This window comes from Haliotis rubra, unplaced genomic scaffold (genome assembly GCF_003918875.1).
Source record: "Haliotis rubra isolate DU_JTF1 unplaced genomic scaffold, ASM391887v1 Scf247, whole genome shotgun sequence".
Lineage (NCBI taxonomy): Eukaryota > Metazoa > Mollusca > Gastropoda > Lepetellida > Haliotidae > Haliotis > Haliotis rubra.
The window spans coordinates 566,956-581,351 of record NW_025766525.1 but is presented as its reverse complement, the minus strand read 5'-3'; the positions used below and the strand labels follow the sequence as shown (position 1 = coordinate 581,351).

General features: G+C 43.9%; 2 protein-coding genes across 2 annotated transcripts; both read right to left on the bottom strand.

Annotated features, from left to right (window-relative positions):
• Positions 1-3,536: 3,536 nt before the first annotated feature.
• LOC124279140 lies at positions 3,537-9,345 on the bottom strand. Its single transcript, XM_046714940.1, has 3 exons — positions 8,845-9,345; positions 8,486-8,585; positions 3,537-5,387 (listed from the first exon to the last, which is right to left on the bottom strand). The coding sequence occupies exons 1-3, from the start codon at positions 9,277-9,279 to the stop codon at positions 4,969-4,971; spliced, it is 954 nt and encodes a 317-aa protein (XP_046570896.1). The 5' UTR covers positions 9,280-9,345; the 3' UTR covers positions 3,537-4,968.
• Positions 9,346-9,358: 13 nt separating this feature from the next.
• LOC124279161 (sialidase-like) lies at positions 9,359-14,002 on the bottom strand. Its single transcript, XM_046714961.1, has 3 exons — positions 13,969-14,002; positions 12,968-13,795; positions 9,359-10,707 (listed from the first exon to the last, which is right to left on the bottom strand). Exons 1-3 carry the CDS (start codon positions 14,000-14,002, stop codon positions 9,359-9,361), a joined length of 2,211 nt encoding a protein of 736 aa, XP_046570917.1.
• Positions 14,003-14,396: the final 394 nt, after the last annotated feature.

The window sequence follows — 14,396 nt, the reverse complement described above, 5'->3', positions numbered from 1 at the left end:
AATGGTAGGGAGGACAAAAGGTCATTCTGATGCGACCTGGGACGTCCTCAGGTTTATGTGCAATGGTAGGGAGGACAAAAGGTCCTTCTGATGCGACCTGGGACGTCCTCAGGTTTATGTGTAAAGGTGGGGAGGACTAAATGTCATTCTGATGCGACCTGGGATGTCCTCAGGTTTATGTGTAAAGGTGGGGAGGACTAAATGTCATTCTGATGCGACCTGGGATGTCCTCAGGTTTCTGTGCAATGGTGGGGAGGACTAAATGTCATTCTGATGCGACCTGGGATGTCCTGAGATTTATGTGCAATGGTAGGGTGGGACAAAAGGTCATTCTGATGTGACCTGATGTCCTAGAGATTTGGCAATGTCCTCAGGTTTCTGATGTGACCTGGGATGTCCCTCAGGTTTATGTGTAATGGTAGGGAGGACAAAAGGTCATTCTGATGCGACCTGGGATGTCCTCAGGTTTATGTGTAATGGTAGGGAGGACAAAAGGTCATTCTGAGGCGACCTGGGATGTCCTCAGGTTTATGTGTAATGGTAGGGAGGACAAAAGGTCATTCTGATGTGACCTGGGATGTCCTCAGGTTTATGTGTAATGGTGGGGAGGACTAAACGTCATTCTGATGTGACCTGGGATGTCCTCAGATTTTTCTGTAATCGTGGGGAGGACAAAAGGTCATTCTGATGTGACCTGGGATGTCCTCAGATTTATGTGTAATGGTAGTGAGAACTAAAGGTCATTCTGCTGTGACCTGGCATGTCCTCAGGTTTATGTGTAATGATGGGGAGGACTAAACGTCATTCTGATGTGACCTGGGATGTCCTCAGATTTTTCTGCAATGGTGGGGAGGACAAACGGTCATTCTGCTGTGACCTGGCATGTCCTCAGATTTATGTGTAATGGTAGGGAGGACAAAAGGTCATTCTGATGCGACCTGGGATGTCCTCAGGTTCAGGTTTATGTGTAATGGTAGGGAGGACAAAACGTCAATCTGATGTGACCTGGCATGTCCTCAGATTTATGTGTAATGGTAGGGAGGACAAAACGTCAATCTGATGTGACCTGGGACGTCCTCAGATTTATGTGTAATGGTAGGGACGACAAAATGCCATTCTGATGCGACCTGGGATGTCCTCAGGTTCAGGTTTATGTGTAATGGTAGGGAGGACAAAATGTCATTCTGATGTGACCTGGCATGTCCTCAGGTTTATGTGCAATGGTAGGGAGGACTAAATGTCATTCTGATGTGACCTGGCATGTCCTCAGGTTTATGTGTAATGGTAGGGAGGACTTAAGGTCATTTTAATGTGACCTGGGATGTCCTGAGATTTATGTGCAATGGTAGGGTGGACAAAAGGTCATTCTGATGTGACCTGGCATGTCCTGAGATTTATGTGCAATGGTAGGGTGGACAAAAGGTCATTCTGATGTGACCTGGCATGTCCTCAGGTTTCAGTGCAATGGTAGGGAGGACAAAAGGTCATTCTGATGTGACCTGGCATGTCCTGAGATTTATGTGCAATGGTAGGGTGGACAAAAGGTCATTCTGATGTGACCTGGGATGTCCTCAGGTTCAGGTTTATGTGTAATGGTAGGGAGGACAAAATGTCATTCTGATGTGACCTGTCATGTCCTCAGGTTTATGTGCAATGGTAGGGAGGACAAAATGTCATTCTGATGTGACCTGGCATGTCCTCAGGTTTATGTGTAATGGTAGGGAGGACTTAAGGTCATTTTAATGTGACCTGGGATGTCCTGAGATTTATGTGCAATGGTAGGGTGGACAAAAGGTCATTCTGATGTGACCTGGCATGTCCTGAGATTTATGTGCAATGGTAGGGTGGACAAAAGGTCATTCTGATGTGACCTGGGATGTCCCTCAGGTTCCAGTGCAATGGTAGGGAGGACAAAAGGTCATTCTGATGTGACCTGGCATGTCCTGAGATTTATGTGCAATGGTAGGGTGGACAAAAGGTCATTCTGATGTGACCTGGGATGTCCCTCAGGTTTATGTGCAATGGTAGGGAGGACAAAAGGTCCTTCTGATGCGACCTGGGACGTCCTCAGGTTTATGTGCAATGGTAGGGAGGACAAAAGGTCATTCTGATGCGACCTGGGACGTCCTCAGGTTTATGTGTAAAGGTGGGGAGGACTAAATGTCATTCTGATGCGACCTGGGATGTCCTCAGGTTTATGTGTAAAGGTGGGGAGGACTAAATGTCATTCTGATGCGACCTGGGATGTCCCTCAGGTTTATGTGCAATGGTAGGGAGGACAAAAGGTCATTCTGATGTGACCTGGCATGTCCTGAGATTTATGTGCACATGGTAGGGTGGACAAAAGGTCATTCTGATGTGACCTGGGATGTCCTGAGATTTATGTGCAATGGTAGGGAGGACAAAAAGGTCCTTCTGATGCGACCTGGGACGCCCTCAGGTTTATGTGCAATGGTAGGGAGGACAAAAGATCATTCTGATGCGACCTGGGACGTCCTCAGGTTTATGTGTAAAGGTGGGGAGGACTAAATGTCATTCTGATGCGACCTGGGATGTCCTCAGGTTTATGTGTAAAGGTGGGGAGGACTAAATGTCATTCTGATGTGACCTGGCATGTCCTCAGGTTTCTGTGCAATGGTGGGGAGGACTAAATGTCATTCTGATGCGACCTGGCATGTCCTCAGGTTTATGTGCAATGGTAGGGAGGACAAAATGTCATTCTGATGTGACCTGGCATGTCCTGAGATTTATGTGCAATGGTAGGGTGGACAAAAGGTCATTCTGATGTGACCTGGGATGTCCTCAGGTTTATGTGTAATGGTAGGGAGGACTAAATGTCATTCTGATGTGACCTGGGACGTCCTCAGGTTTATGTGTAAAGGTGGGGAGGACTAAATGTCATTCTGATGCGACCTGGCATGTCCTCAGGTTTATGTGTAAAGGTGGGGAGGACTAAATGTCATTCTGATGCGACCTGGGATGTCCTCAGGTTTCTGTGCAATGGTGGGGAGGACTAAATGTCATTCTGATGCGACCTGGGACGTCCTCAGGTTTATGTGTAATGGTAGGGAGGACTTAAGGTCATTTTAATGTGACCTGGGATGTCCTCAGGTTTATGTGTAAAGGTGGGGAGGACTAAATGTCATTCTGATGCGACCTGGTATGTCCTCAGGTTTATGTGTAATGGTGGGGAGGACTAAATGTCATTCTGATGCGACCTGGGATGTCCTCAGGTTTATGTGTAATAGTGGGGAGGACTAAATGTCATTCTGATGCGACCTGGGATGTCCTCAGGTTTATGTGTAATGGTGGGGAGGACTAAATGTCATTGTGATGCGACCTGGGACGTCCTCAGGTTTATGTGTAATGGTGGGGAGGACTAAATGTCATTGTGATGCGACCTGGGACGTCCTCAGGTTCACCAGGGAGAACTCTACACTGACAAATACAGAGAAGAATTTGTATTTACAGGAAATCTCACATATTACTTAAAACATGGTACAACATGACAAGCAACTCTATGAACGACAAACATATGTAGTAAATATATTTATTCACTCCTGTTTAACACTGCACAAAGGTCAAGTAAGGGTCAGAGATAGATCATGAAGGTCTGCTTAATTGTATTAAGTGAGAAACATAATGCAACCTCATGTCATTCAAACAAAATAAATGTAATTTCCTCACTAGCTACGTGTATCACAGTCAATACGCTGGAATGTTAAGATGATAAAACAAAATAAGAACAGGCACCATAAAGCATGGATTAACAGGGTTAGACTGGATTAACAGGGTTAGACTGGATTAACAGGGTTAGACTGAGGCTGTAACTCAAATACTGGTCAAAAAGCAATAGCAGAACACGCAGCCAACACACTCTCCATAACACTTCCTTTATTATTAGCCATCAGTATATTGTAAATCATGAAATTAATGCGAGTGCGAGGGTCTAGTCTAAAATGCATCACAAAATTAATTTGAGCTTTCAGGAATCTGTGTTGATGATAAAATGTGACATCCTGGATCTTTGAGGTTGTTCATTTTCTTTTCACACTTGTTATTTACCAAATAACCTGAATTGAGCTTGTTAAACCACAAATGGAAATGAGCTGACGATGTTTTGATTATGCTGCCATCTTTGATCACATGATTGCTTGCTACAACATTTATACATATAATCCGATTTGAAAGACTTCTTCTATTGAAATGATCCTGCCTTGTTGGAGAATGTCCGGTCTGACTGATGTGCGAGTGACTTTAAATAATGACCAGTGATTGTAACCAGTGAAAATTACATGTGGCTTGAGATACCTGTAATGAGGAAGTGACCTGTACTGGTGTAATGTGTAGTGTCAACACTTCCGCTATTGTTACATAATTTACTGATGAATAAGTTCAATGGATATCAGTTAGTGTCATGGAAATTAGAGCTCATTTGTCAATAAATTTTTTCAGAGATGTCTAAGTCTTTGTTATATTCTGTATTGTTATGATGAATGCTAACCTGAAGACAATAAAGACGACAAGAGATTTATGTTTTCTGTCTTTCATTAAGTCCTCGAAAGTAGACATGGTCAGACTGAAATGCGTCATTATAATAATGCAAGAAGAGTACAGACACATTTTTCGCATTAATAAAATGCTCGCATTAATGTCATGATTTACTTTAGTCTTCTCCTCAAGCCAACTGACTCTAGGCACCGATGATATCACATATCAATACAATCAGAATGCTTCTGTTACACATTTTCCATATGCAGACAAAGGCTTTCAAGAAGACAATGTTGATTCTGTACAAACTATCTGTGCCTGTGACCAACCAGTATTTCATCATCAACACACACTAGATAGAGTTTTGTTTACCTAAATGATTACACCATCCATTATGCAGCATACAAAGTACAATAAAAATAATAAAACCATCTTTCATATCCCAATACACCAGTCTAACACAACCTAGGTTTTGTTCTAAGTTTGTTTTTCCTCTCCAAAGTTTTTTTCAAGTTCTGGAAACAGAAGATGAAAGACTTTTCCCACCGCCTTTGTCTTCTGACTTTCTCCCAAATCACCCAACATCTTCGCCACTGCAGACAGCCAATCATCAGCCAGCTCCAAGGATCTACACACAAGTGGGTGTTTTTCATCCAGCGCAGTGCAAAACTTGATTCCTTGATGTAATGCTAAAAACATCTCAGCCACGTCTATTTTCCAAGATATGACTGCTAACTCAATTTTACTAGACAGAATTTTGCCCAAATCCTTTTCACCGTCTTTGTGCAAACTGTCATCTGTCAGGGGAAATAACTCTGGGCAGAGAGCCTCCAAGATGACAAGAATAGCCAGCAAGGTGGAAACTAGACGTTGGATTTCTTCTGCGACAGTTGTTCCTGGAAAACATTGGAGACTGAATTTCAGAAAGATTTTTTACTTGGTCATGTAATCATTACCCAAACTTATAGAAATCCAACCGACTAAGATAGTTTGTTTGAGTGGCATTTTAGAAGTTGAGACGTACAATATGGAACAGGTTTTTATGGATAACAACTTCTTTATTTCGTGAGTCACGACGTTTGATACAGATTCTTGTACTGTTGTCAAGCAAGAGTCACATTCTTGCTTGACAACAGTACAAGAATCTGTATCGAAACGTCGCACTCAAGAAATAAAGAAGTTGTTATCCATAAAAACTTGTTCCATATTGACTAAGATAGTGTTGAGCATACAGAAGCTGAAATAACACAATCAGCTACTGTCTACATGCTTATGGGAATCAGTGGTATGACACCTTGTCAGAACCAAGTATAAAGAGGGAATGGCAACATATCTAAAGACAAAGTGTCCTTGAATGTGCATGAGTAATTAAGTGTTTTAGAAATACCAAAAACAGTATTCCAGTTTGGAAGGAAGACCAGACTGTCATGCCAGTACCTTCCCCTGCTTGTGGGTTCCACACAAGCCATGGGATATGTCTCTGACATGCATGGCTTCAGGATCTCCTCCCTGTTCTAACACACACACTATGAACTAGCAGAGTAATATCAGGCTCTCCTCCCTGTTCTAACACACACACTATGAACTAGCAGAGTAATATCAGGCTCTCTTCCCTGTTCTAACACACACACTATGAACTAGCAGAGTAATATCAGGCTCTCTTCCCTGTTCTAACACACACACACTATGAACTAGCAGAGTAATATCAGGCTCTCTAGCCCTGTTCTAACACACACATGAACCACTATCTCCTCCCTGTTCTAACAACACACTATGAACAGCAGTAATATCAGGCTCTCCTCCCTGTTCTAACACACACACTATGAACTAGCAGAGTAATATCAGGCTCTCTCTCCCTGTTCTAACACACACACTATGAACTAGCAGAGTAATATCAGGCTCTCCTCCCTGTTCTAACACACACACACACACACTATGAACTAGCAGAGTAATATCAGGCTCTCCTCCCTGTTCTAACACACACACTATGAACTAGCAGAGTAATATCAGGCTCTCCTCCCTGTTCTAACACACACACTATGAACTAGCAGAGTAATATCAGGCTCTCCTCCCTGTTCTAACACACACACTATGAACTAGCATGGCTCTCCTCCCTGTTCTAGCAGAGTAATATCAGGCTCTCTCTCCCCTGTTCTAACACACACACTATGAACTAGCAGAGTAATATCAGGCTCTCCCCTCCCTGTTCTAACACACACACTATGAACTAGCAGAGTAATATCAGGCTCTCCCTCCCTGTTCTAACACACACACTATGAACTAGCAGAGTAATATCAGGCTCTCCTCCCTGTTCTAACACACACACTATGAACTAGCAGAGTAATATCAGGCTCTCCTCCCTGTTCTAACACACACACTATGAACTAGCAGAGTAATATCAGGCTCTCCTCCCTGTTCTAACACACACACTATGAACTAGCAGAGTAATATCAGGCTCTCCTCCCTGTTCTAACACACACACTATGAACTAGCAGAGTAATATCAGGCTCTCCTCCCTGTTCTAACACACACACACTATGAACTAGCAGAGTAATATCAGGCTCTCCTCCCTGTTCTAACACACACACTATGAACTAGCAGAGTAATATCAGGCTCTCCTCCCTGTTCTAACACACACACTATGAACTAGCAGAGTAATATCAGGCTCTCCTCCCTGTTCTAACACACACACTATGAACTAGCAGAGTAATATCAGGCTCTCCTCCCTGTTCTAACACACACACTATGAACTAGCAGAGTAATATCAGGCTCTCCTCCCTGTTCTAACACACACACTATGAACTAGCAGAGTAATATCAGGCTCTCTTCCCTGTTCTAACACACACACTATGAACTAGCAGAGTAATATCAGGCTCTCCCCTCCCTAACACACACACTAACACACAGTCTCTCCTCCCTATGAACTAGCAGAGTAATATCAGGCTCTCTCTCCCTGTTCTAACACACACACACTATGAACTAGCAGAGTAATATCAGGCTCTCCTCCCTGTTCTAACACACACACTATGAACTAGCAGAGTAATATCAGGCTCTCCCTCTCCCTGTTCTAACACACACACTATGAACTAGCAGAGTAATATCAGGCTCTCCTCCCTGTTCTAACACACACACTATGAACTAACAGAGTAATATCAGGCTCTCCTCCCTGTTCTAACACACACACACTATGAACTAGCAGAGTAATATCAGGCTCTCTTCCTGTTCTAACACACACACTATGAACTAGCAGAGTAATATCAGGCTCTCCTCCCTGTTCTAACACACATACTATGAACTAGCAGAGTAATATCAGGCTCTCCTCCCTGTTCTAACACACACACTATGAACTAGCAGAGTAATATCAGGCTCTCTTCCCTGTTCTAACACACACACACTATGAACTAGCAGAGTAATATCAGGCTCTCTCTCCCCTGTTCTAACACACACACTATGAACTAGCAGAGTAATATCAGGCTCTCCTCCCTGTTCTAACACACATACTATGAACTAGCAGAGTAATATCAGGCTCTCCTCCCTGTTCTAACACACACACTATGAACTAGCAGAGTAATATCAGGCTCTCCTCCCTGTTCTAACACACACACTATGAACTAGCAGAGTAATATCAGGCTCTCTTCCCTGTTTAACACACACACTATGAACTAGCAGAGTAATATCAGGCTCTCTTCCCTGTTCTAACACACACACTATGAACTAGCAGAGTAATATCAGGCTCTCCTCCCTGTTCTAACACACACACTATGAACTAGCAGAGTAATATCAGGCTCTCCTCCCTGTTCTAATACACACACTATGAACTAGCAGAGTAATATCAGGATCTCCTCCCTGTTCTAACACACACACTATGAACTAGCAGAGTAATATCAGGATCTCCTCCCTGTTCTAACACACACACTATGAACTAGCAGAGTGATATTGTACTGAGTGATCAGTTTTACAAATTTGACTGTTTTCTGTAAGAGGAAACCATTACCTAGAGACCGAAGCCCCGCCATCATCAACATCTCTCTGTAGTCAAGGCTCCTGATGCAGAGAGTTGTGTCAAGCTCACTACAGAATCTCCATGACCCATCCTGACAACAGACATCATCATACAGAACACGAGAAACATAATACACATGACACATTACGTTATATAACATCTGCTCTATTTGGGATTACTCTTAGTCCAGAACAAATTCTGGTTCATTTTGGGGGGGAGTCTACTGGTTCCAGAAAACAGATTGAATAGCTACCTGAAGCACTTGAACCAGAGTCCGGTGAAGTTTTTGTAATGTCTCTATGGTATTTACTAGAGGATAGTGAAGGACAAGTGTTAGTACTCCCACTCACCTGATGCTGCAGCTGGAGGACCATCTGGATGTTGCCCTGAGGTAAGGGGTTCCTATAGTGAGCTGCTGCAGCACCTGTCACATGACCCCCAAGTTCTAGTGGTGTTGCTCTTCTTGTCACATCCCCTGAAACAATCCCCATGGTGCCACCATACTTCAAACTGCTAGATCCAGATTGGAAGCTGAATGGCATCTTTCCTCCGTAGCCTCCCTGAGTGAATTTATTGCTTGTCGGCTCAGCTAGAGGTTCAGTCATCACCTGGTCAGTGGACAACGTAGGAAACATGGTGATGCAAGGGTCAGACCCCTGGAATATTCCACTCTGATTAACAAATCCAGTAGTTGGTTTCTCTGGTACTTCCCAATCTCTGAAAAACTTGACTGGAGTTACTTCAGTCTTTTCTGACCTCTTGCCTGCAGTAAAACCCTGTGTCATCTGACTCCCAGAGAAAGCTCCTCCAAATCCTACACCATCTCCTCCAAGTCCCGCTCCTCCAAATGACAGCGACTGTCCACTAAAAGGTGTCTGATGGGGACGTAGATAGTCCTCCGAATCCTACACCATCTCCTCCAAGTCCCCCTTCTCCAAATGACAGCGACTGTCCACTAAAAGATTCCTGATTGAAACGAGATAGTCCTCCAAATCCTCCTCCTCTTCCTCCTTCCAATGATAGTGGCTGTCCACCAAAGGGTATCTGTTGTGGAGGGCTCTTTTGTTGCTGCTGCTGTTGCTCTTGCATTCCAAACATACCACTCTGATATGTTTGTTCCTTTGTATAGCTTTGTCCAAACAGGGGCCTCCTTTCCTCAGAAGGATATGCCTGTTGTTGCTGTTGTTGTTGTTGCATGCCAAATGTACTACTCTGATACAGTTGTTCATCTGCATGCTTGTTTACAAACCGGGAATTAGATTTCACTGGAGGCTGTTGTTGTTGCTGCTGCTGCATGACATCTGATGAAAGAGATGACATGAAGCTCTGTGAATCCTGGAATCCTGGCAGATTGTGCTTCATGATGTCTGTGTGAAATGGCATCTGTACATTACAACCAAATCCAGATCCAAAAGATGGTTTTTCAGCATGTTTAGACATATCTACTGCCCCCAATGAGAAACTCGTTGAAGAAGGTGTCGCCACTTGTCTGTCTGCTTGGATAGTTTGTGAAGCAGGTAGCACTGAACTACCAAATCCAGATCCAAAAGATGGTTTTTCAGCATGTTTAGACATATCTACTGCCCCCAATGAGAAACTCGTTGAAGAAGGTGTCGCCACTTGTCTGTCTGCTTGGATAGTTTGTGAAGCAGGTAGCACTGAACTACCAAATCCAGATCCAAAAGATGATTTTTCAGCATGTTTAGACATATCTACTGCCCCAAATGAAAACTCCGTTGAAGAAGGTGTCGCCACTTGTCTGTCTGCTTGGATAGTTTGTGAAGCAGGTAGCACTGAACTACCAAATCTAGATCCAAAAGATGATTTTTCAGCATGTTTAGACATATCTACTGCCCCAAATGAGAAACCCGTTGAAAAAGGTGTCGCCACTTGTCTGTCTGCTTGGATTGTTTGTGAAGCAGGTAGCACTGAACTACCAAATCCGGATCCAAAAGAGGATTTTTCAGCATGTTTAAATTTCCCTACTGGCCCAGACGAGAAAGTCGTTGAAGCAGATGTTGGGTAGAACGCCATACCAGTTTGAATGACTTCTCCTTGTGGTAGAATGGTTGCATGTCCTGCAACCGAGGAAGGAGGATGAACAGAGGAAGCCATTTCCACATCCATTCCAAGCAGATCTTCCTCTGCCTGGTCTCTTGCTGTTAACAGAGATGCACTCTTGGAGCGAAATGTCCTCCCTTCCTCTTCCACACCTGTAGAAACATAGCCGCCAGGGTATTATAAGGCTGTGACGGCTGCCAAACTATTCATGGAATGTCCTTACACCATGAGGACAATCGCGATAACAAGGATAATTATCAGTAGTTGACATGGATACAGCATTTCTTACAGCAATGTCATTAAATATACAACTATCAACTCATCACACCTTACACTGTATGCACTTTACTATTTTGTTTACAAAAATGGCTGCAATATAATATTTTGCCATGACAGGATGCCAATGCTGTATCATAAATTCAGTGACAGAATGATAAACAAAGTCTGAACACTAAGCAACAACAGAGTGACAGATCACTCAGGTAAACATATTTACATTCAAGATTCATGATCAAACTTTTGTAAAATAAGAAATATTAACCAAGTGTTAGTTAAATGTATATATCATAATACATAATTATTATAGATTAAATGTTACATTACTCTATTATTATATAACACTATAAAATTTGTGAAGTCTGTGGCAAGGTAAATATTAAGTAATGGGATAAAGATTCACAGTGGTAAAGATTATGGGTGGTACATTCAATAGCTCCATCTGTCAAATAGGAGTTTCCCACTTTAGAAACAGAAACATTAAAATGTAAACATGGATACTGATGACAAGTACATAGATAGAGATTATTACACAAGCAAGTGTGTCATACGACTTAAATGAAACAAGTGTGTAAATATATGTTGCATTGTCCAAGCGTGAAAGAGGGCAATACACAATTTTGCATGAGTTTCATATAAGTCGTATGACACACTTGTGAGTGTAATACTTTCTTTATTATCATTTTATTCATGTAAATGTATGCAGCAAAACACCATAAGCAAGTGTGACTGCCCTGTAAATTAAATCAAGTTCAATTATTTAATGATGTCACACACAACGAAACACAGAAACAACGGTTGCTAGGCAAAAGTGATATGTACACATATGCACATATGATATATATGACACTGGTTATGTTTCACCATTTGGGTAACAAATGTACTTCCTAGCTCGACTCACATGGGGTACTAGAGACAGATGTAACCTGACAAGCTCCTGGAGACAGATGTAACCTGACAAGCATGGGGTACTGAAGACAGGTGTGACCTGACAAGCATGGGGTACTGGAGACAGGTGTGACCTGACAAGCATGGGGTACTGGAGACAGGTGTGACCTGACAAGTATGGAGTACTGGAGACAGGTGTGACCTGACAAGCATGGGGTACTGGAGACAGGTGTGACCTGACAAGTATGGGGTACTGGAGACAGGTGTGACCTGACAAGTATGGGGTACTGGAGACAGGTGTGACCTGAAAAGCATGGGGTACTGGAGACAGGTGTGACCTGACAAGTATGGGGTACTGGAGACAGGTGTGACCTGACAAGCATGGGGTACTGGAGACAGGTGTGACCTGACAAGCATGAGGTACTGGAGACAGGTGTGACCTGACAAGCATGAGGTACTGGAGACAGGTGTGACCTGACAAGCATGGGGTACTGGAGACAGGTGTGACCTGACAAGCATGGGGTACTGGAGACAGGTGTGACCTGACAAGCATGGGGTACTGGAGACAGGTGTGACCTGACAAGCATGGGGTACTGGAGACAGGTGTGACCTGACAAGCATGTGGTACTGGAGACAGGTGTGACCTGACAAGCATGGGGTACTGGAGACAGGTGTGACCTGACAAGCATGGGGTACTGGAGACAGGTGTGACCTGACAAGTATGTGGTACTGGAGACAGGTGTGACCTGACAAGCATGGGGTACTGGAGACAGGTGTGACCTGGACAAGCATGGGGTACTGAAGACAGGTGTGACCTGACAAGTATGGGGTACTGGAGACAGGTGTGACCTGACAAGCATGGGGTACTGAAGACAGGTGTGACCTGACAAGCATGGGGTACTGGAGACAGGTGTGACCTGACAAGCATGGGGTACTGGAGACAGGTGTGACCTGACAAGTATGTGGTACTGGAGACAGGTGTGACCTGACAAGTATGGGGTACTGGAGACAGGTGTGACCTGACAAGTATGTGGTACTGGAGACAGGTGTGACCTGACAAGCATGGGGTACTGGAGACAGGTGTGACCTGACAAGCATGGGGTACTGGAGACAGTATGTGGTATGTGGAAGAAGATGACCAAATAATGAAATGTTATAATGAGCACATGCACACATGAACTTTAATATCCCAGAAAATTACTTGGTCACTTTGACTACGGTGTTTTTTCATAGTCAACCTTACCAAACACTCCATTGACGGAGCATCAATGACCCTATCAAACACTGGTGTGGAAGGTGCATCAATGACCCTGTCATACACTGGTGTGGAAGGTGCATCAACGACCCTATCAAACACTGGTGTGGAAGGTGCATCAACGACCCTATCAAACACTGGAGTGGAAGGTGCATCAACGACCCTATCAAACACTGCTGTGGTAGGTACATCAACGACCCTATCAAACACTGACGTGGAAAATGCATCAACGACCCTATCAAACTCTGGTGTGGGAGGTGCATCAACGACCCTATCAAACACTGCTGTGGAAGGTGCATCAACGACCCTATCAAACACTGGAGTGGAAGGTGCATCAACGACCCTATCAAACACTGGTGTGGAAGGTACATCAACGACCCTATCAAACACTGGTGTGGAAGGTGCATCAACGACCCTATCAAACACTGGAGGGGAAGGTGCATCAACGACCCTATCAAACACTGGAGTGGTAGGTGCATCAATGACCCTATCAAACACTGGTGTGGAAGGTGCATCAACAACCCTATCAAACACTGGTGTGGAAGGTGCATCAACGACCCTATCAAACACTGGTGTGGAAGGTGCATCAATGACCCTGTGAAACACTCGAGTGGAAGGTGCATCAACGACCCTATCAAACACTCGAGTGGAAGGTGCATCAACGACCCTATCAAACACTGGAGTGGAAGGTGCATCAACGACCCTATCAAACACTGGTGTGGAAGGTGCATCAACAACCCTATCAAACACTGGTGTGGAAGGTGCATCAACGACCCTATCAAACACTGGTGTGGAAGGTGCATCAACGACCCTATCAAACACTGGTGTGGAAGGTGCATCAAGACCCTATCAAACACTGGAGTGGAAGGTGCATCAACGACCCTATCAAACACTGGAGTGGTAGGTGCATCAACGACCCTATCAAACACTGGTGTGGAAGGTGCATCAACGACCCTATCAAACATTGGCATTGACAGTGCATGAACAACTCTACCAAATACTGTTGTCAACAGCAAATCAAAAGTCATTGTTAAAACAGAGCTCGTGTGGCCATCATAATGCTAATAGTCGTATGTTGTTATATCTGGGGCTTAAGATTAAAATCAACTTGTGAAAAAGACCCCTGGTATCTCTCTATGCCAAGATTTGTAAAACTGTTGACACTGAAAATCAGATTTTCTTATCTTACCTGCTAAATCACGATCTCTGCTTCTACTTGTTGATTTTCTTGATCTTCCTGATCTTTTGTCTTCATCAACTTGTGAAGGAGGAGACATCCTGGAGACATCTGGGGGAGGTGGAGGAATGTGATTTTCGACACCTCTTCGGTGTGACAGAGGTGGGGTTGCCTGACGTAATGCTAGAGGAAATGGTGGAGGGAGGACTGCATAAAGTCCACGAGCGGGAGGTGGTGGAGGCGGG